This window comes from Chionomys nivalis, chromosome 5 (assembly GCF_950005125.1).
Source record: "Chionomys nivalis chromosome 5, mChiNiv1.1, whole genome shotgun sequence".
NCBI classification, from domain to species: Eukaryota; Metazoa; Chordata; class Mammalia; order Rodentia; family Cricetidae; genus Chionomys; species Chionomys nivalis.
In genome coordinates, this window is record NC_080090.1 from 68,355,668 (window position 1) to 68,379,354 (window position 23,687).

A 23,687-nucleotide genomic window follows, 5' to 3' on the forward strand; every position below is an offset into this window, starting at 1 on the left:
TGAATGGGAAACTTTCTGACTTCAGGCACAACTTTATTCCAGAACTTTCTGCACTGTCTGTCTGCCAGGAAACAAATCAAGCCTTAAAATCCCAGAATCCCTCCCCCAAACAGAAACCTCTGTCTCCAGGATCAGAAAGTAATCAAGCTGGCTTGCTGTCATTACCTAATCAGCCCTGTTCCGTTATCACTCCCAACATATCCTCAACTTTTCCATCCCAGAGACTCTCCCATTAGCTCTACATGGATCTTGGCCTCCTTTCATTGTGCCTGGAAAGCATCTCCAACTGCCACACCCTGTCCTCCTCCCTCACCATCCCATAGACCTCCTTAGTAGACTCAATTCCTCTGGTACCCTATAGCCCTCCCACCGCAATATCTAAAATACAGCTACCTGCCTGCACTGCTCCTGAACTGATTGGACTCCACAGTAGAGGGGACCTGCACTTGTCTCCACAATATTTTCATTTTCAGAATGAATTGCCTGAGGCCAGGCAATGCTCACACATGGTTCTGGAGACTTGGGGAGGAAGTTTGATTTTCCATTTTATCTTTGAATAGTTGGATGGACTCGTGGCAGCACAATGAAAGATGGGCACTTTCAGTTCCCTGTGGGGGAGAGTGCTGTCTTGAGCATGCACCACGATTCACGCCAGCTCACACACGCCTACCCACCTGTCCAGAGCAGCTCCCACAGCATAGCAGGGCAGGAGCTGCCCTGTCTCATTTGTCGTGGGGAATCCCACGGCAGTTCATGGTTCTCTCTGGTTTTCAACATCCCAGCACAGACATGCAAGTCCCAGTCGGCAAGGGTTTGAAGAGTCAGAGAGGAAGCATAATTTAGAGATAAGGTTCTTGTTTAGTTTTTCTGACGAGCTCAGAAGGCAGATCATCACTTCCCTGTCCTGAAATAGCACAGTAAGACAGACCTGGACGTGGGATGCCCCCCCCCTTTCAAGTTTCCAAGGGATCTGAAGGGATGTGCCCTCTGCAGACTACAGGTGCTAGCACACACAGTACCCCCCACCCCCCACAGTGCCCAGGTCGGGCTCCTCTGTCAGCAGATACCAGCTTGGATCCTGAGAGGAATCAAGATGGGGTTTAGCTTCTCCGGCACCAAGAACAGCTCCAGGGCCAGAGCAAAGTCTGCACTGAAGCAAAAGTCACAGCAAAAGTCAGATGCCCAGGTTTAAGATGCGGTCCCAGGGAGGCGGGACAAACTATGAGGTCCAGGAACCTCTGGATTGTTGAAGAGTGTAGAATAATCACATGAAATCACATGAAAGCATTACCAGGGACCCAGATCCGAGTAGTCAGAAACACAGGCTGGACAAACAGACAGATGTTTATTCACAGTCGGAAAGATCCTAACTTAAAATTCTAGAATTGAAACGCAATATCTTTTAAAAATGGAAAGTCTTAAATCCATCAGACCAGCTGACAGGGCAAATGGGAAAAGTTCTCCACTAAAACAACAAGAACAACAACAACAACACCGCAAAGAGCAACCCAGTCTCTCCCCACTCCTAGCGCACCTTCCACCCTCTAAAAATAGCATAGTTAAAGCCAGGCATACTCACGCACATTCAGATTAGAGACAAAATACCAAACACCCAAGGAGGCCCAGGGATTGCCTAAGGTTTCTCAGGAGCTCTCCAGCGCTCTTCCTTTGTTCTAGAGGAGAAGAGGCAAACTGGAGCTGGCTAAGCCTGGCTTCTTGGCTTCTCAGCTCCAGCTGACCAGCTGGTAGGGAAGGCCGACAGAACCAGGAGGCTGAGGTGAAGCAAGGTGATCTCAGACAGGGCTGTGAGTCTGGGCACCATGACACAGTCCAACGTTGCACCTGACATAATATTAGTCTATGAAGAAATTAGGAAGGCGTGTAGGGGGCCATCTTTTGAGAAAGGGTGTCTAAGATTTTTTGGCTTAGAAGAGTTGCAGATTATCAACTTAAACCTATTGTCCAGATCAAGGCCTCCCACACTCCCTGGAGAATAATTTAGCATTAGCCTCTTTTGCCAGCGGTCTTCCCTGCTAAGACCCTGCTGAGAAATCCAGACAACTAAGATGGTTGGACCCGCCTTACACTGCAGTCCCCCAACATGGGATGAGAGCCTGAGACACCGGTTTCTCTGTCTCATCTTATAATGTTTCTTACAAATTTGTAAAATAAATAATCCAGAATACAATGACAATCCAAGATGAGGGCGATTGTGAGCCTGAAATGTGTTCTGCCTCTTAACAGTGACATATTAAATCACACCTGCAGTCCATTCCCAGGGAAGGGAGTGACGCAAAGGGCGGGAGGGGCTGGAGCAGCGGGGGAACCCCGCACAGGGCTGGAACCACCCCATTCCTTACGTCGTATATATTACCATTTTCTTTATAAATAGTACATATTGGACTCAAGAAGCCACAATAAAAATGCCAAAGATTAAGACATTCCCCTCATAAATATCTAAATATTACAGCCACATGGAAGCTAGGCATGTTAATGAGAGATCTAGCTGCCATGATGGTCAAGAGCCACATCTCAGCCCAAGCCAGCTACTCACTCCACTGGATAAGGAGGCCAAGAAGAAAGCACCCACTCTGTAGTAGGCGCATGACAGAGCTCCTTTCAATAAAAGCCAAATTAATGATTTGATTTCCCCACTCCCAGGCATTTGTTACATAGGCCAATGTTCAAGGTCACATAAGATAGACCAATAAGTATAGTTTAGATGGCTTGACATTCTCAAGGTCACATCTGTCACAGAAAATGGACCGCTCAAATGAGTAACCAGGTCCAATGGCTTGTCCGCCTTGACTGCCCACTTACTGCTCTGACAGCTTGGTGGTGCCATCTCTTGGACAAGAATATGAGCTATTGCCACATCTGTGTGGCGAACAGCGTTCTATGGCTGGTGAGCAGAACCGGGCATTTGAACTGCAGTTTAACTTGGCCATTCCAGTAAAGGTATCCCAGGGAATTTGGTTTCTGATTTCTCTGTTCTTCACTATTTAAAGTATATTATTTTGATCAATCACATGAAATCACTTTGATTAGATGACGACCATCTCTCTAAAAACAAAAACAAAAACAAAACAAAAAACCCAACCAACTAACCAACAAACAAAAAAACCTGGAAGAAACAGAAGAGCATCCCTTTAGAAAAGCCATACAGTGGTGAACCATGTAGACACTACTCCCGGGAGCTTTCAGAGCTCGTCCCTTGAAGGCGCAGTGTCCAGAGAAGTCGGCGGTGGCAGTGCTTCTGTATTCTTGCTGTGGATGTGTCCTTGCTTCCGGGACTTCCAGGAGTGTGTCCTGTCCCAGTCAGTGGCCACTGTCTCGTTGTCCCAGATGGTTGATGTTTCTGTGTCGCTCAGATAGCCAGGCTGGCCTGTGTAGTGTGTGGGGTAGATAAGCAAAGGCTCCGCGGAGAAGGCTTTCAAGTCCCTGGGTTCATAAAACTCCTTGTACGCGGCTCTGCAACGAGAGGTGCAGGGGCACATGAGAGCGGGTGCCTGGGGGAGCAGGGGAGAACCCTGAAACCATGTGGGTTCTTTCCCTGCCTTGCAAAGTTGTATCAATTGTAGAGGATCTTACTACTTAAGGCTTTCAGAAGATCTGTACAAACAAATAAGCAAAAAGGCCAGGCCCAACCTGTTCTGTTGTAAGTGGGTAGAAGACTTGAGTGAAGGAGCTTCAAGTCTTGCTCTAAAAGGTGAACGTTAAACTCTGTTGGACTCCTAGTGATAAATAAACATGGTCAATGCACAACCAGTGTCCTGTTCCTGGATAACAAATGACAACTGAGACCCCGACAGCAGCAATGGGGTGGCAGTGGAGGGACATCTTGACCTTCCTCCACGGGCTTCTATGAAAGTTATGTGGAGAATACATACTCAGGATCTTTGTCTGTGAGAGAAGTAAACATTAATTAAATAGCTACTAATTTCCCTTCTGTTTCAGGAGATAATGGTTTGACTCTGTTTCCAAGGGTTCAAAGGTAAAGCATGTCACATAAAAGATGACACGTAGCTGGTTCCATCGTTACTGATGAAACAAAATGAGCAAGTTGCATCATGGGAGCCTCAACAGTAAAGTGAAGGTCAGAGTTGGAGATCACTTGGATCTGAGAGAAGGAGCCGCAGTTAGAACCTGGTCTCCTACTCCACTCATGAGTTTAGGAGACACTGGTTGAGCAGCTATTGCACATACGCCTAAGGACCCAGGAGGTCTAATTCCTAAACGGTGTGTGCCCGAGAGACGGGTGGCCATGGCAGGAGACTTACACCGGATGCTTGTTGTACATGATTGGCAGAAACTCGTCCACTGGCAACATCTTCCCAAAGGGATCAGCTCCAACCAGCTTCTGTGCTCCCTCCAAAGAGATGGCATAGCCCAGCGTCCAGTAGGAGTAGTCAGCTTCAACCAGATTTACAACGTTGGGCACCGCTTTCTCTGGCTCTTTGACTTGCATTCTTTTCCTGCCGATGTAACTGTAAGGGAATGGGAATGAGGAGAAATGTTCCAACTTGGCATTAGGACACTGACTATTAGAAGAACAGAGCACACATTTCGTTTGAAACGATATTTTAAAGCCTGGACTCTTGTGTCTTGTGATAATGTCTACTACCACAGAGAACTTTCCGTCAGGATCCATCACTGCTATTGGTCCTCATGAAGTCAGTTCTCCAGCTCCATTCATCAGCACCCCAACTACTCAGGCCTAGTGGTCTGTCTTTAAGCCAGAAAGGGAAGATACGAAGAGATGAAAAAATTGCTTGGATGATTTCCCAAGGATGATATGGGATTTCCAGCTGTGTTTAGAGAAGTTGGAAAGGAACGAAAGAGGCCAGATGTGGGAATCTTGAGTTTGTTGTTTCACGCCCCCAGACTCTCAGCCTTGGATGCTTTCTGTACCACTTCCCAAGTGCTGTGTGAACGGAATAGAAAAGGCTGTGGTAGACAGAGTCAGCAGTAGAGCATGTAGAAACCCAAGAGGAGCCCCAAAGGGCTCCTTCTGGATGGGCTGAGTGACAGCTCTGAAAGCCTTCCCCACTTCACACTCTGCCCATGCTCTGAAGAAGGCACAGAGGTGTGCAGAATGAGAACGTATTCCATCTTCAGCTCTTCTGGGGACCACACACACAGTCACAGTCATTTCAGACTGAAGAGTCTGATTTCTCGTGTGTAGTAGGAAAGAATCTTTCAGTAAATACCTGAAATGTGGCTGCAAGGGCCGAAGAACAGAGTTTATAGTCTTACTATTTTAAATTCTAATTTAGGTTGTGCCCCAATGGACCCGCCTCCAATACAACTCCTACACTTAAGGCTCAGGGAACATCATGGCAGAAGAGGAGGCAAGATTGTGTGAGCCAGAGGTTATAGGGTATCTGCCATGAGATTGAATGCCCCAGGAATGTGGGAAGCCACACCCATGGAGTCTCCACAACATGGTGGCCTAAACAAGACCCAAATGAGGATGGCACCAATAGGCATGCCAACATAGATGGTTTCTACCCTAGATAAAGAACTACAGTTAACTAAAGAATACCCAGAGCAGGAGAAAGAGTCTCCCCACCCCAGGGAAGAACCCCCAAATTGGATATCCAATACCAAGTGGTCAGCCCTGAAGTATATACATACTCATAACATTCTACAGACTAAACAATATCTATATTTAGATATTTAGGAATAAATATATTTATATAAATATGTAACAGCAATTAAAGAAGAGGAGGCAGAAGCCATGAATTTGAGAGAGATCAAGGAGGGCTACATAGTAGGGGTTGGAGAGAGGAAAGGGAAAGCATTGAAATGACGTCATAATTTCAAAAACTTCAAAAGGATTTTAAAAATAAGTTACAATTTTGATATTTTAGCTCTGTAAAATGCTTTTCTTCCTGCAAAGCAAGTTTATTATCTGGTAGGACTACAGTTGAACAGTTAACATTTTATTTTCTGGGTATAAATGTGTTCTGAGTGTAATTATACACAGGCCTTAAAGATAGTACAAACACCATAAACTATCTCATTAATGGTTAAAAATATTGCTTACATGCTAAAATAGGTGATATTTGGATATATTTGGTTAAATAAAACCTATTTTACCCCATTTATTTTTAACTTTCAGTGTGTTCAGAAAATCTGAAATAACATATTTGACCCACACTGCATTTCTTACTGAAGGAAACTCCCAGGTAAGTCCAGCCACTGTCTAGATTGTCCCGATTTATTCTTTTTTTCCCTGGAAACAACAAGCTAATCACGGATGGATGATTAGCTTTTATGTTTGGCTGGAGCAGTTCTTCATTAAAGCAGCCAGCAGTTCTCTAAAACGTGAATCTGTGGCGTCTTAGAATACTCTTTCTCTCCTTATCAGGACAACTGTCCTTCCTTCTCGGGTCTGCTGGTACTCTGGCCTGAGAATGCACCAACCATGCCACACACAAAGCAGGGCTCTGTGCCGAATCTGCTTTAGGTGTCCTGGACCGCGTTTTCCATGATTATTGAGTGTCAGTCAAAGCTGATTTTCCGTGTGTCACGTGAGCACAGCGTAGCTTCCAGTCTGTATGGGCTTGAGGTTTTACCACAGGAAGGGCTGAAGAGCAGTGACTTCTGGAGGCTTGACCCATGACCTCAACAAACTGTTTAGGATATGGATCACATGGCTCAAGTCCGACAGGGGAAGGCCTCTTTTTATTACATTGTACTGGTTTTTGCAGTCTAGTTCCTATGAGTTAACTGGGCCATTGCTGGGTTTCCTTTTAAGCTCAGAAAGGGCCATTTTCTGTAAAAACAGGTGTTCCACCAGGGTCCAAAATTATCTTCCCTGATGAGGATGGAAGGGCAGGGAAAGTTGGGCTGTTCCAAATGAGCGGGCTCTGATTTGACAGTATTATCTTGGGTACACACCTGGGGACCTTGGGGTGTTTCTGCCTCACTGGAAGGATCAGAAAGCATTGATTATTTCACAAAGAAAGAGAAAGAAAAGGAGAGAAGGGGAAGAGAAAGGGAAGAAAGAAGAAAGAAAAGATGTTAGCTTCGAGGCAAGAGAGGAGCATTAACTAACATTAGCTCTGAGCCAGTACCCCTCCAGGGAGCCTGGCTTCCTGCCCCCAGCCCAGCTGTCAGTGTTTGCCTTTGTTAGACAACCTCCTCCCAGCAGAGGAGCCTTCTTCAGAGCCTCCCACACCCACCCTGTCAGGGACTGCACAGGCAGCCAGGTCCTGGGAGCTGAGCTTCAAGTAGAGTTAGCCCTTTAATGAATGCCTCCCTCTTCACACCCTGCCCATAGGCCTCTTTGCTTTGCAGGTGAAATTTCCATTGTCCTCCCAAGAGTCCTCAGGGCTTCTCCACTGCTTGGTCAAGAGCCCCCCCCCCCCCCAAAAAAAAATCTCCTGTAGTTCTGTAGTTTCTTACCTTGGACAGTAGGTGGAGGAAAAAACAACTGCCCAACCTCTCTCTACTTCTTATTTCTAGAAACATCTGTGGTGTGAAAACCACGGAAATGGCAGGAAGCTTGCGTTGGGTCTCCTGCCTCCTGGGGAGGTGGGCTTTCTGTACCTTGGCAAAGACTGCCTTTGTATGCTGTCTAGTGACTCACATCAGTTCCCAGTCCAGCTGAGCCTTGTCAATGTCATCCATCAGCTTCATGAGCTTCTTCTTAAACTGATGCTCAAAACGCACATCGTCCTCAATGACAAGTGTCTTCTCCAGGTCCCGGTCAATAACCTGTAAAGGGCACCGATGGGAGAAAGACTGTATGAAAACTTCGATATGCATTTTCATTTGTGAAAGCTCCTAACTTGGATCCAAGAACATGTCTGTGGACAGCAGGATGTATCGATGATGGTGGCATATTTATAGCACTGAGGTCAGACGATCTACAACTCCATCAGTGTTACAACAGTAGCAGTCTGGCGGGTTGATGTCTCTCATATGCAATACTGAAGGGTCACATGTATTACAGTACAGTTCCAGTCACATCAAGGAAGGTACAAAGGCAGACCATACCATAAGGATGGTGGTAGCCTTTGGGGGAAGAGTGACCAGAAGGCTGTGAAGAGGGGGACACCTCCAGCATGTGTGTCACCTGTTTCTTGATGCCAGTAATTATTAATATGGGTGTCTTCCCCGTGTGCGATTTCATTGACGGTACCTTAGGATCTATGTACTTCTACTTATTTCTGTAACATTCTATTTAAAGCTTAAAGAAACAAAAGACAAACAAAAAAGAAAAAAAACTGGATCATTCAAGGAAACACCAAGGGGTCTGTAGTTTGGTTTTCTTTTCCTTTTTGTTATTTTCCTTTCTGGGGGGAGCTGAGCCTTATTCATGGACCCTGCACTCCAATGCCACCTTCATTAGTGTCTGGAAGTGTAAGGCACAGGGTCAGGATGTGTCTCTGACTCTTCTTACCCATCCTTCCTGACCCTGCCTCGCATGCCTTCTGTGTGACTCTTGCATGAATTCATTTGATAAATGCTATCATGACAGACACACACTAACCACTCCTGTTTGCGGTGGAGATGACCTAAGAGAAATCAAGTCTATACAGTGTGAATGCCTTCACCTGCCACCACCCCACGTCGCACTGAGGCCACCGTCCAAGTGTCTTTGTTGTGGGCCTTGGGCGATGGGATGTACAAAACAAGAGCAAGTCTCAAGCTTGCTTCTGAGGCAGCCATAGGCTCCTCTCACATCCCATTCTAAGCCACCTGGAAAGTTCCATTCTCCCTCTTCCTCATCACCAAACTGTCCCTCTAAGTCATTAATTACCTCTTTCCAGACAGAGAAGTGGCTAAGGAAGCAGCCAATTTCACCCCGCGTTAGAGGCCTGGAGGAGTAGGGATCCCGGTACCCTGGAAGCATCTCAATGTTCCAGGCCTTCAGCTGGCTTGTGTTGAGAGCCCTGCGTGATAAAGAACACACATGAAGATATCTAAGTCAAGGTGTCCCCACTCCAGTGGGGGGGGGTGGAGAGGAGGAGGAGAAGGAGGGAGGGAAAGAGAGAGAGAGAGAGAGAGAGAGAGAGAGAGAGAGACTGCATGTTTCCTCTGAGCCTCTGTATACATGGAGAAAGTTTTCTGTAATTCTCTTGGCGCCCTCAGGGCTGGTTTGCCACAGTAGCATCCCGAGTATGATGATGGTAAAATGGCTCTTCTACATGCGTGCATCCCTCCCAGTGCCCAACATGTTTTGTTTTGTTTTGAAAAAGTTCTCTCCTAATGAAGGAGAAACAATTTATAGGCCCATTACATCCCGGAAGGGCCAAGAGCCAAAAGTAAAGAGAAGAGAAACCATGCTCATGTGGCATTCCTTTGGACCTAAAACTAAAACAAGGTCCAATATAAAAACAACACAGATAAATTTTCCAAATGATGGAGTGCCGGCCTCTCCATAAAAGGAACGAGGCACCAGTGAGAATGGCCGCCATCAGTTTTCCGAGACTCCGGAAAGTAACTAAGGTCCCACAATAATCCTCAGAATAGTGTTAAGGCAAACAGCAGACTCTCTTTAAGCACAGCTGGTTTTGTGGGTTTTATCTTTACCTTAATTGAACTGTTTTCTCCCCAATCCTACATCATCCTTGACAACCAGGCACCTCATAAAACCATGAGTAGCCGTGAAAACTGGGGTGAAATGGCCACTGAAGTGACAGGGTGGAGGGGTCTCCCCAAGGACCTGTCCCTAGGACATCACCCCTACTCAAACCAGGCGTCTCCAGAAGCCCCATTCTCAGGGCCTGTCTTTATTTGACCAGACTGTGGGCGCGGTCTCTGTGAATGGTCCTCTCCGCAGGCATTTGTCCAAACTCGCTTTAACATCAGCGTCATCTGGGCAGCGTTACCAGTTAGGTCTAAGGAGAGGCTACCCAAAACAGTTCAGAGGAAAAACCGAGAGCTAAGATGTTTATAATACTGGTTTTTGAAAACCTTTATTATATCTCTGAGAATCTGGGAGACAAAACTATTTATTCTCAAAGCTGTAAATTTTTGCAGAAAAAAAAGTTCCAAAGCCCTCACCTCCTGTTTTAAGCCTTCAGAAGCCAGAGAAAAGGGTAGTGACGACAAATGTATTAGACATGGCAATCAGCAACAAGGAATTTTAAATAATCCAATTATATGCTGTCCACAAGAGACGGGATTTAAATTCCAAACACAAATAGGTTGAACGTAAAAGTGGAAAATGATACGCGATGAGAACAGCAGCCATAAGAGAGATAAGGGGCTGTATTAATATCAGAGAACACACATCTGCAGGGAGAATATCTTCTAAAGACAACAGCGTAGGACTTACATAAGACAGATGAGGGGCTGTATTAGTATCAGAGAACACACATCTGCAGGGAGAATATCTTCTAAAGACAACAGCGTAGGACTTACATAAGAGAGATGAGGGGCTATATTAATATCAGAGAACACACATCTGCAGGGAGAATATCTTCTAAAGACAACAGAGTAGGACTTATATAAGAGAGATGAGGGGCTATATTAATATCAGAGAACACACATCTGCAGGGAGAATATTTTCTAAAGACAACAGCGTAGGACTTACATATAAATAACACTTGACTAACACTGCAATCCAATTAGACCTAACAGACATCTGCAGAACACTCCATTCAATGATAGAAAGACATGCCTGTGTTCAAGTGTCCCTGGAGCATTCTCCAAGAAAGCCATGTGTGTTAAAGCATAAAGACCACAGAGACCATAAATCAAACCTCTGTATATTAAAACGACACAGTGGAATGATCAATAACAATGGAAATTGAGAAATTCACAAACCCACGAAATTAGCACACTTCTAAATATTATATGGCTAAAAAGAAATCAAAAGGGAAACTAGAAAATATTTTGAAACGAGGGAAAATTCAGGATATAGCAACTTAAGAACTTTATAGCTGTAACAATCTAATTAAAGAGGAATATATGTGACCTAACCAACCATTTTTTGAAAACTAGCAAAAGAAAAGCAAATTAAACTCACATTAAATAGGAAATAGAGAATAGTGCAGCCTACATTAGAATAAATAAATTATAGAAAAGAAAAAAATGCAGAACACACACACATGCCTGCTTATTTGAAAAGATCAATAAAAACTGACAATCTTTTACCTAGACCCATAAATAAACAAAGCAAGTAGTCTCATTTACTATTAAATTACTAAATTCAAAAATGAAAGAGCAGGTATTCTACTGACCTTATAAGAAGTAAAAAGGGCTATATTATAAAAGTTTGTTTGCCAAAATTAAAAAAAAACTAGATTAAATGAGCATATGTATACAAAGGTGAAATTACTTAAAAATAAAAAAATTTGACTAGATCTAAAACAAGGAAAAAAGGCAAATTAGTAATCTGAAATTTTCCACAAAGAAAAGCCTAAAGCCAGATGTCTAAAGAAGAATTAATACAAATTCTTAACAACCTTTTCAAAACAAATAGAGCAGGAGGGAACCAATCCCAAATGATTCTATGAAGCCAGATTTATTTGAAGCAAAACTAGAAAATGACAGGCCAATATTCCTATTAAGATAGATGTAGAATCTTCAAGAAAACACCAGTAAGTAGAATCTAGCAACAGAAGTGAGGGATTGTGTGCATGAGCAGGTGAAACTTTTTTCCAGGGTACAAGTGTGGTGTGAAGATGTAGCAATTTCAGCATGCCATGCTGATGGACAAGAAGCTATGTGATCACCTCAATGGACGAGGCATCTGACAGCAATGTTAAGAAATTACAAAAAAACAGTAACAAAAGATATACATCATCACCTCTCTGAAGCCATGCCTCTAATACAGTACTCAACAGAGAAAATCTAAATGCTTTCTCCCTGAGATCAGGAATATGATCTTCTGACATATGACAAAAATGTCAGTTCTCATCATTTCTTATTCAGGCAATAACCAGGGCCATAAGGCACAGAAAGAAAATAAGTGCTATCCAGATCAGAAAAGAAGAACTAACACTTTCTCCAATTGTAAATGACAAGGTCTTGCCTACAGAAAAACCAGAGCAATTGGTGTGTGTGTGTGTGTGTGTGTGTGTGTGCGCGCGTGCATGCACACACACACATACACAATTAGAATTGATAAATATGGTTGCAGAGTCCGTGATAAGGATACAACATCAATAGTGTTTGTATACATTTGGCAATAAATATTCAAAAATTAAATTAAGGAAATTATTTTATTACCATGCCATCAACAAATGCCAAGGGACAAATTTAACAATGTAAATGACTTACAAACTGAAAGCAACAAAACCTCCTTCAAAGAATTGATGTAGATCTAGTAAGTGAAGCAACTTGTTACAATTCCTGGCACTCTTCAACTGATCTGTAGATTTAGTGTAACTCCAATCAAAATACAAATTGGCATGTGTGTGTGTGTGTGTGTGTGTGTGTATTGTGCGTAAAGCAATTAACACTCACAGAACACCAGGCACCTATGATAGGGAAAACAGCCTTGCGAAACAACAGCAAAAGTTCAGGACTTGCACTTCCTTACACACGAAGCTACAGTCATGAAGTCAACACGGAACCAGCATAAGGATAGATCTATAGATTAATTTAATGAAATTAAGAAGTCTCTTACATTTATGACCAGCTCATTTTTGACAAAGACTCTAAAGATTCAGAGGGTAAAGTGCAGTTTCTAAAGAAGTGGTACAGAGAAACTCAAATGGCCATATGCAAACGAGAAGGGAATCCCTGCCTCACACCATATATAAAACAGCTCAGCATGGATCGAAGCCTTAAATATAGGAGATAAAACAGGCACACACCTGTAAACCCCAGCACTCTGGAGGCTGGGGTAGGAGAACAGTTAAGTTCTAGGCAGCCTGGGTTATAGTCAGTTCTGGGTATGTGTGACTTTCCTGTCACATTCCCAGGAAAAAAAAATGGCCACTGTGATCAGACCCGGAGGAATCTAGGTGTCTCACACAATGAGATACATAGACCTTTATCTGCTTGGTTTGTTTTCTTCAGATCAGAACACAATTCCAAATACACTCCTCCTTCTCCATGAGAGGAAACTGGAAACCACCACAACCCAATGGCCAGAGACAGGGAAATCCCATCCAGTGGTGTGAGGGTCAGAGGTCACTGGCGGGGCAGTGAGTCCTAGACCCACTACGCAGGCTGGAATGAGCATCCCGGCTGCTATGGGCATCCTTCTCAAGCCTCTGTCTTCTGTGGCCCACAGCCTTAGAGGAGCCTCCCTCCAGGACCCTGTGTACCCTGCTCCAACCACTTCTGCAAGGGGACAAGTAGAAAACTCACTTCCCATCCACGGCCTCCACGATCTTGACCTCAATCTCCTGTTCGTAGAGCGTGCGCAGCATCCTGTCCCGCCTGTCCTTCCTGCGTTTGAGGTTGATCATGAAAATCTGATGTGGGAAGCAAAAGTGGATCAAGGTTTATTTCAGGTTAATTGAAACGCTGAGCAAAACTAATGTCAGGGCCAGAGGGGTTTGCAGGATAAGGAATGGGAAGAGAGCTATGCATTGTATTTCCTTACTAGGCTCGTGGGAGCAAATGCTACTTATCAAAATGGAGCTGATTTCTAAATGCAACCATCAGCAGTGGCCTAACCTGTGGTTTCCCCGCTATTCTCCCTACTCTTGAGAAAGTAAAGTTAAAAAAATTACTACCCGAAAGGCCAAAGGTGAGTTAAACTGCATGCATACAGCGCTGATGGGGAAGAAGTGGTTTGCCAAATGGCTAAATCAAAGCAAGTGACCAAACGTGTCGGTATACTTGTGTTTTTAATACCGTCACTTGCTGTCTGTCCTAAGCCTCAGTCTCCTCATCAGGAACTGGGATCACTGTGGCTCTACCCCATGAGTATGTGCTTGGTATCATCACAATCCACATCGTAGGTAAGGGAAGCCTTACATCTTCCAAAAATTAAAGAAAAATCTGAGTATCCATATAGTGCTTTTAGTCCTCAAACTTCCAAGATCACATTTTCAGAAGCTTGCCCCCCCTCCACTCCCCGCTGAATTCTTCAGCTCTCCAGAGCTAAGAGGAAAAAGAAAGTGAAGAAAACGAGGCCATCCCCTTGGGGGTTATCCTTGACAGACGGGAGAGTAGTGTAAAACACAGCTTTGGGTGTGATATTTGTATGGTGCTCTGCAGAGGACACCTGCTGGCTTGTGCAGAAGGGAGGATGTGTACATCAAGTTTGTGAGTGGGGGCTGAGTGCCCCTGTACCCCTCACATTGGCCTGTCAATGTCTGATTGACAGCAGTACTAATACATAGTCACCACCAAGGCCACGGAAGCCCCGTGAACACTGCTGCAGGTAAGCTAGCATTGACATTTGCTTATGTACTTATATAGTGGGTATGGTATAAATGCATGGCTGTGTGTGCCATGGCGCAGGTATGGAGGTCAGAGGGTCCCAAGGATCAAACCCGCGTCTTTTATTTTGGCAGCAAGGACTTCCGTCCGCACAATTATCTTACCGGTCTGTAAGTTAACATTTGAATAAGGGTCTCTTGCTACAAGCTATAATGAACTGATTTGGAATATTAAACGAATCAAAATTAGGAGATGGTAGCTGCCAGCGGGAATTTATGTCACAGCGAAGGAGAAACCTACAGGAATAGGGCAGAGGACACTCATTTCCTCCTGATTAAGCAGGGGACGTGGCAGGGACATTCAAACCCTCTGGGTGACCCTGGGGGAAGACATTTAATGCCTCTGGGTCATTCACTCTGCTATCTAGAAAAGGAGGGGTTTGAACAAACCCACCCCTTAATCCCTGTACATTTGAAAACTTGTTTGTATCTGTTTTACAATATATCAGATTGGGGCTCAGATAATTACTGTCTTGAGTTTTGGCTCCATGATCATCCTGAATACAATTTTAAATATATGTTTCAGGAGGATCAGAAGTTATACTAACTAAGCTTTCAGTTTTCCCTTGCAAAATAGTCTCATGTCTGTTCACACACAGATTCATGGGAGCAACCGAATCCTTTAGCAACATCTCTGTGAGATGGGGGCTCGGCAGGCGCATGGCAGCAGGATTTAACTTCTGGGTTTACCTAACTGGATAATTATTAATAAAACAAAAAATATTGGCCATGATTGCTGTGTGTGGTAAATTTGGGATTTTATAACTTAAAGCACTGGGTTCTTTCATGCTTCGTTTTCTCCTGTTTAGAATCCCGTCAAGGGCCATGTACTGTTCCCGGGTTTTACAGACGTAGGAAGGAAATGGCATATCCCCTGCGCAACCACAGAGTCACCTGGGGTCACCCGAGGAGACAAAGCAAAACAGAGCAAAATAAACAGAGAAGCATCCCCAAAAGTCCCCTGCAAACCAGAGGCCTCCTGTCGAGGAAGCTTTTAGTAAATAATAGTCCCGTCCTGGGCCCTGCCAGGGCAGGGGCAGTGAAGTGAGTAGCCACGAAGGAAAAACACAGACAGTTCGCTCATAGCAAACAGAGCAAAGAGCTGAGTGCCAAATGCAGCCAGACACAGCAACCAGGTCACAGCATGGGAGGACGGAAAAGGCCTCTGACACCCCTTTTCCACAGCCCATGTCTGCTGCAGACAGAGAGATGATTATCCCCGGCTGTGGAAAGTGCAGTCCCTGCCTGCCTCACCTTCTAGGGCTGGCCTAAGGCTGCCCAATGCGGAGCCAGATGGTCCTGGTTTTGTTTCATTGGCTGTGATTTGGTCCTCACAGAAATAGGACACCAGGAGAAAAAAGGGAGATCATGAAAGACACTTGAGCGCCCTCTCCTAGGGGAGGAGAAAAGTCCAGAGCCCCATGGGATGAGAGCTGCACTCAGTCACAGCAAGTGTGTGTGTGTGGGGGGGGGCAGCCCACCCTAAAGAGAGCCCGCCCACCCCAAGGAGAGCCCACCCCAGGGAGAGGCCACCCACCACATCCCACCACAGCCAAGTAGGGCCCCCCCACCCCTGTGGTACTGGTCAGCTCACCCTTGAAGCACTGGTCAGTTTTGAAAACTATTTACTATTTACTATTTTTAGTAAATAGAATTAGACTCAATAAGGTCTATTTATACTTTGCCACATTTAAATTCATCTCTCCTTTTTCTGCCTACTGTGGAAATAGCACAATCACTATTTGATATTCATGAAGTACCCATTTCAACTTGAAAGTCTAGCTTCAAGTCAGTTTTGTAGAGGAAAGCACAATTCCTGCTTCTTTAGCTCCTTGGGATGGATGTGTTTGGGGACACAGATGTTAATGTTCCAATGTGATAAGGCCTTTTGCTCCTGTTAAAGTGTACCGAGTTCAAAGCACAATGCTTGGCTTAAATCCAGAGCCTCTGGAAGAATTCTGTCTCAGTTTGTGGCCTCCTGGAATGTCACAGCTCCAGACCACAGAACTCCTCAGTACTGACCAGCAACCACATAAGGGGCCGGGAAGGGTTCTGCGACACAGACTCGCAATTCTGGCCCTGCAGACCGTCTGTTTACACACTGCCAAGAACAGCGCCTCTGTGTAATCTGCTCCCCTTCCTTCCTTCCTTCCTTCCTTCCTTCCTTCCTTCCTTCCTTCCTTCCTTCCTTCCTTCCTTCCTTCCTTCCTTCCTCCCTCCCTCCCTCCCTCCCTCCCTCCCTCCCTTTCTTCCTTCCTTTTTCTTCCCTTCCTCCCTCCCTCTGTTTCTCCCCTCTCCCTCCTCTTCTGCCTCCCTCCATCCCTCTTTCCCATCCTCCCCTTTCCCTCACCACCCTCCTTCTCTCTCCCCATTTCCCTATCCTCTTCTCTTTCTCCTTCTTTTCTTTCCCCTCCCCCTTTCATTTGTGGTGCCAGGAATTGAACCCAGGGCTTCATTCATCCTGAGAAAGGGCCCTACCATTGAGCTACCCACCCACTTCTGCTTTGTTGTTTGCATCCTTAGAACTGCATGGCAGACGTGGCCCTAGGAAACTATCGAAAGTTCCTGCCTGCCAAGAGACAGAATTTTAGAACTTGCTTCTCTCTTCATTTGTCCTTTGATTCTGCCCTCCAACTTTTCCCATGGAAGAAAAGCAGAAAGGAAACAAAGCATAGAGTGTTCTGGAATAGTTTTCCATCCACTCACCTATGGCAGAATAAAGTTAATGTCTCCAGAACATAAAATATATTTACCTTATCCTCGAACAGCAATAAGAAGTTCAGTAAAATACATAGCAAATTCACATTTGTGACTAAATAATTCTTTTTGATTCAGTTTTCTCCAGTCCTCCTTTGTGAAGATCAGAAAAGAGAATGACAACAGACCCAAGTCCTCGGGGCCTTCCCAGTTGCCAAGCATGCCGGCTTTGTCTCAGACATGTTTGGTCTTCTTGTTCAACATGAGCACACGTATGCATGTTCACACACACACACACACACACACACACACAGAGAGAGAGAGAGAGAGAGAGAGAGAGAGAGAGAGAGAGAAACAGACACAGAGAGAGACTTTCCTACCTCATCAAATCCCATCTTGTCTGGATACTTAGGGACAACTGACACAAACTGGGAAGGTTCCATTGGAGGACGGTCAACTGGAAGGCAGAAGAAAGGGAGCTTTGTTAGAGGAGGGTCAGGGACCGAGACCCATGCTTGACACCAGGGTGGGGACAGCTGTTCTGCAGTCCCCTCAGCGCCGTTAGTTTCTTCATCCCACACCCTGTCCAGATCCTTTCTCTCATCTCATCCTTGTCTTCTCTTCACCAGTTCCAACCAGTTTGTGTTCCTGACATCGCATCAAAGTGCTTCTTATGAGAACCGGTGGCAGAGCTCTCTTTCTCTTCCTCCTCTCCTTTCTTTCCAGGCTCTCACTCTGTAGCCCAGGATAGTCTGGAACTTGCTATGTAGCTCAGGCTGGCCCAAAACTCTTGAGTCTGCTGCCTTAGCCTGTTGGGATTCCAGGCATGGGCATCTGGGGTGGTGTTCTAGTCTGACATCACTGAGGATCACTCCTTCATCCTCATTTCACTTGGTCTCCCAAAAGCCTTTGGCTCTTTCTCAAAACATACCTCCTTATTAATTCTCAGCTTTCTGGCTGTCAGTCTGCTCTGGGGATCTGTCCTCCTTTGTTTTTCTACATGAGGTCACACTGTTCCTTGGCTTCAAATATCCTTGTGGTGCTAATGATTCTCAAATGTCTCTCTTGATGGATTCTCTTCCTTGAATCCAGAGATTCACATATCCACTTATCTCCTGGTCTCTCTACTCTGATATGCAATAATATTTCAGGCATATACAATGAAGTGAAGACTTTTTTAACTCAGTAAGTTGTATGGACCAAAACATTGGAGTCATCGTTCCTAAGTCCCTTGTTGCTTTATGGACCACCTCCAAGCCTCTGTGAGTACAATGGGCTCTGCCATTAGCATGTACATTAAACCTGTCTGCTTCTCATTACCTCTCTGCTACAGCTCAAGTCTCAACCACTAACATCTCTCAGCAGGAGAAATGTATTAATCTTGTACACTCTAATACCCACACCACAGCTTAAGTGATCTTTCTAAACACATAAATCACATTACACCACCCGATGGGTTCACATTGCTCTTAGGATAAAATCCAAATTCCTTGCCGTGGGCAGTGTGTTCTGCATCCATCCATGACTTCATCTCCCTCTACCCAGCTCCTCATTCCCCACCATGTTGGTGTCTGGCCCTGGGACTCTCCCAGGATCTCTCCTCTCTAATGGTCTTTATATGTATTGTTCTTTCTGCTTGAAATCTTTCCCCCAAAGATTCATGCAACTCTTTCCTTGACATATTACCTATAACTTTGATAGACTATAAGTTCTTGATGGCAAGGTTTTTGCTTGATTTGTTCATTGCTGTATTTTGTTATTATGTGAAATTGTGTACTATGCGTGTATTGAGTGAATATTTACAGCCTGACATTTTTTCCCTAAAGCCTTCATTGGTACTTTAGGATGGATATTCTACTTTTTCTGTACTATCTACTTAAGGACCATATCAGTCAAGCCACTCCAATCTTTTTAGCTTTATTTACTCCTAATATTTTAGCCCTCTTTCTTCCAGGATGGAAATTCCTTGTCTGCTCAGTCTCTTCCCTCACCCTGTAGTGTCCTGCCATATCAGTTCTCTTGTTTGAGCTACCCACTTCTATCCAGGACCAGAGGCACCAGGGTTTCACATGACCACACAGGTCACGGTAACTTTTCTCTGTTCTAAATTCCTATTGCCTTTGATCTGTTGTGTTCGCAGCACGCTGTACTCTTGGTGTCTTTCAAATATTAGTCCTGTCTCCCCAGTTAAACTGTGATCCTCTGGAAACTTAGGGTCAGCTATAGAATGTTTTGACTTTCTAGTACCTTTGTGGATTGACTCTTATCGCAGGTATGGATCCCACATCTATTTATTATTTATTATTATTTATTATTATCTATTTATGTTCTAATGATTCAATCATTATTCCTTTTCCTTCCTTCCTTCCTCCCTTCCTTCCTTCCTTCTTTCCTTCCTTCCTTCCTCCCTCCCTCCCTCCCTTCCTTTTTTACTTCTTTCCTTCCTTCCTTCTTTCTTTTTTTCTTTCTCTCTCTCTCTCTTTTTTGAGACAGAGTTTCTCTGCACAACAGCTCTGGCTGTCCTGGAACTCACTCTGTAGATCAGGCTGGCTTCAAACTCACAGAGATCTGCCTGCCTCTGCCTCCCAAGTTCTGAAATTAAAGGTGTGCACCACCACAGCCAGCTTCATTATTTTCCAGTAACATGCCAGATGATTTCTATTGCCTTGTGAATATCCTGTATGGTTTAATTTCTCATTCATTTCTATTTAGAGATTTTACAGCTATGATTTCAACATTACCAGTATTTTATCCTTCCTACATTGGCCTTCCATCCACAGTTTTGCATTATAACTATCAAGCTTTTATCTTTAAGTGGAATAAGGCATTAAGAGTCAAAGATAGGTTAGAATGAATACCCTATAAGTTTATTTTTAGACTTCCTGAGGTGCCTGTGGGTTTCCAATTGATTTAAAATTTCAATTATGCCCCGTGTTATAATGTTCAGGATGTGAACTCTTAACAAAGTTAAAACCAGATACAGTAAATGCAAGGATTAAACAAAATGCCATAAATGCATCCCTTAGCGTGTGCGTGGCCATGTGCAAGGAAAGCATAGTGAAGGGTGGGATTCCCAGGCTCTTGTCACGTGGAGTCCACCTGGCTAGAAAAGGGATTGTGCGTATTTGGAAGGTGTAATCATTAAGATCTTTATTGATCATGCGTACGAGAATTTTCCTCATGCTCAGGTCTGTGAAGAAACACAAGAGAGCACAGGTCTGGTTGGTCACTCTGTGAGCTGACATCTACTTGGGAGTCAAGACCGTCAGCCATGAAATAGCAATAATAAGGGTTGGCACTTTCGTGAAGTGTTAAATGGAGACATAACAATTGCTAAATTGAGCATAATAATTGTCACACTTCATTATTTTGTGAAACTGATTATAAATGTTTACATATATATGAATGTAGTTGTCACACTTATTTTGTGAAGCTGATTATACATGTATATATATATGTAATTATCATACTTCGTTATTTTAATTAGCTGATTACTCTCAATCCTGCAAAATTGTTATTGTCACTTTACAAAATGAAAACAAAGCAAAAAACCCAAAACTAAAGTGATTCTCTTTTTGTAAGTGCCAGAGCCTGGGTTCAAGATGTTTTTTCTGGCTCCAGGGACAATGCTCTTATCAATACAGTTTTCCTTCACTTATTTATTTATTCAAATGTCTGGCCATACACTCAGGAAACATTTATCTGCTCCCAGCTGTATGCTGTGCACTATGTGAAATGTCTGAGATACAAGGCAACAAGATACCAAATTTGTCTCCTAGAGCCTGGGACATGGGAAAAGAGGCAGAAACAACATATAGTGAAGAAACTCACAAAAGTGGCGCTGGGGAGATGGGAGATGGTTCAGTAGGAAGGGACTTGCATGTAAGAATGAGGACCTGGGTTCAGATCTCAGAACCCAGGTCAAAAGCCAGGCATGATAGTTCGTTCTTATAACCACAGTACTGGGGGCTGGGGGAGGAGAGACCCGCCGAGACAGGCAGGTTCCCTGAGCCACTCACTGGTCAGGCAGCTCAGCCCATCAGTGGACTCGGGGTTCAATGAAAAGACTATCTCAAGGATAAGGTGGAGGCTGACAGAAGAGGGACTGGTCCTCTCCCTCCACGTGTACACATTCATATCCATGTACGCGCATGCATCCATGAACACGCACACTGTACACACACGGAGGGAAGGGTCTTGAAAAGGATTCCTAAGGGTTGGTCCAAGAAATGCTGTCAGTGAGTCAATCCTCATTCTGTCATTAACTCTCCTGGTCCTCCTCTCAGTCATCAGCCAGTAGCGAGGCAGTGAGCAGTACTCTATGTCCTGAGACTAACACGGTCAAAGGGAGTTTAGAGGTGAAGAGAATGGAAAGCAGGTACTCACAGACAGCTCCGTGGGTCTACAAAACAAAGTTGTGGGCTTTTCCTTAACATTTCTCTTTTGTTCTAAAAGCCTTAGTCCATTTAAAATTCCTATAATCATCTAGACATTGGAGATTTTCCTATACATACCTAATGTTGCTCATTTCCCTGTGGCCAACTCTTGTCTGCATCTTCTCACATCTGTAACCTGATGTCTATTACTAGATTTTAAAAATTATTTTCTACTTCTGGAAGCAATGCTTTAGTTCACATTCTAATTATCCTCTGCCTAATTTTTCACGAATGTCCCAAATTTTCTTTTCAGCTCTGGTGTAGAGCAGCACTCACTGTTGGGTCGTGACCTATTTGTTCATCCAGTTTCACTAGAGTGACCTCCCGAAATCTGATTTTCAACCTGACATCTCTTAGCTCAAATTCCTTCAAAATTCCCTTCCTTGCAGAACAGGCCAATGTCTTCTAAATCATTAGAGGTTCTCTGCTTGGGCTCCTGGCCATTTTCCAGCTCACTTCTCACTGTGTCTCCTACCCCACCTCCGCTGTGACAGTCACAGAAGGGACTCCTGTTGGGGAGCCACTGCCAACACTCTCTCCAGGACTGAAGGATCGGTTGCCTTGTCTTCTTCGGCCACCAGTAAGTTAGCTACTGATGACCAAACATACCGATTCTGAAATTATGCTAGACTCAGGGACAATGACAACACAGAGCTTAAGGACATGGGTGGGATTTGGAGATCCCAAGTTTGGTTCAAATCTCAGTCTGCAATTGATGGAGGTGGGTCTTGTATTTATCTGTTGTTTTTATTGGTTAATTAATAAAGAAAACTGTTTGTCCCTGATAGGACAAAAAATTAGGTAGGCGGAGTAGACAGAACAAAATGCTGGGAGAAAGAAGCCGAGTCAGTGAGTCGCCATGATTCTCCCACTCCAGACAGATGTAGGTTAAGATCTTTCTTGGTAAGCCAGCTCGTGGTGTTACACAGAATATTAGAAATGGGTTAGATCAATATGTAAGAGCTAGCCAAAAAGAGGCTGAAACTAATGGGCCAGGCAGTGTTTAAAAGAATACAGTTTCCGTGTAATTATTTCGGGTATAAAGCTAGCCTTGCGGGCGGCTGGGTGCCAGGAACGTAGCCTGCCACTCTTATTACAACATGCAATCAGTAGACTGATAGAACCATCTACACTTGAATTTCTTCAACTTTATTTTGGGGAAAATAGTTCCTCTTCATGGAGTTGTTGTGATGATTATTGAGAGAGTATATGTTCCAACATAAGCTATTGATAAGTTGACGTTATAATTGCTGTTCTTGTGTTAGTGTACACACACAGACAGACACACGTACACACACATATACACACACATACATATATACACACATACATACATGACTTTTCCCTAGACCTGAAAGAAGTATCTTTCCCATAATCTTATAATTAGAAAGTAGCAAGGAGAATATTAAAATTATTGTCCTGCATCCCGAGTCACTCACTCATCGCTTCTATCTGCACATGGATGAGGTTCTCGATGTCTTCCTGCAGTGTCTGATGGGGCTTCAGAGGGATGGGCAGGTAGCCATAGTGCTCTTTGTTGCAGAGGTACATCTGGATGCCTGAGGATATGAAAGAGCAGAGTCAACCAATCAAAACCCACAGTGTTTAGTAGGAGAGGAGACCGGACTGTGGCTGACACTGAGTTCAACACCGAAACTGAGCAAATGTCTTGTTTCGGGGGAACTGACTAGAGAGCTTCACAATATTCTTTTATTAAAAATTTGAAATGCAGAATTGGGGGCTCTTAAGAAACCCTGGACCATCCTTCGGTCCAGAGGAAATTGGTTTTTCTTTCTGAAGGACGAGCACATTTGTGGCCTGAAATGAATGCTATAAAGGCATGAAGCAATCAGACAAGAAGGAGGAAGTCTCATTCCAGAGAACAGAACAGAACAGAACAGTATAATCTGCCTACAGGAAATAATAAGAAGATGAGGAATGAAATCCATATTTGACATGAAAGCACACAGGAAGATCCTGTAAGGCTGACAGATTATTAAAGCTAAATCCAAGCACACAAACACAGTTAAGATACAAAGGAAATTTATAATTCCCCATGATTCTTCTTGGTTTTATTTTTTTTCCTGTGCTGGCATGGATTTGGAGTGACCAATGAACAAAATTCTCAAAAATAAGTCCATAATGGGACGAAGATAACCCTTCCTATCAAATCCTATCAAGAAGCTGCAGT

The 23,687-nt window shown here is 44.1% G+C and overlaps 1 protein-coding gene across 2 annotated transcripts in view; it reads right to left on the bottom strand.

Annotated features, from left to right (window-relative positions):
- Nucleotides 1–1,326: 1,326 nt before the first annotated feature.
- The window catches only part of Colgalt2 (collagen beta(1-O)galactosyltransferase 2), a 99,162-nt gene continuing 76,801 nt past the window's right edge, over nt 1,327–23,687 (bottom strand). Inside the window, exons 6-12 of one of the 2 annotated variants that reach the window (XM_057770527.1) lie at nt 22,936–23,055; nt 17,441–17,517; nt 13,282–13,388; nt 8,774–8,906; nt 7,598–7,725; nt 4,281–4,487; nt 1,327–3,471 (exon numbers count right to left, since the gene is read on the bottom strand). In XM_057770527.1, coding sequence (XP_057626510.1) covers nt 3,201–3,471; nt 4,281–4,487; nt 7,598–7,725; nt 8,774–8,906; nt 13,282–13,388; nt 17,441–17,517; nt 22,936–23,055 — 1,043 coding nt within the window. In that variant the 3' untranslated portion in view covers nt 1,327–3,200. Of the gene's footprint in view, nt 3,472–4,280; nt 4,488–5,194; nt 6,935–7,597; nt 7,726–8,773; nt 8,907–13,281; nt 13,389–17,440; nt 17,518–22,935; nt 23,056–23,687 lie in introns of those variants that run through there. The other variant, XM_057770528.1, reaches the window with a different exon arrangement.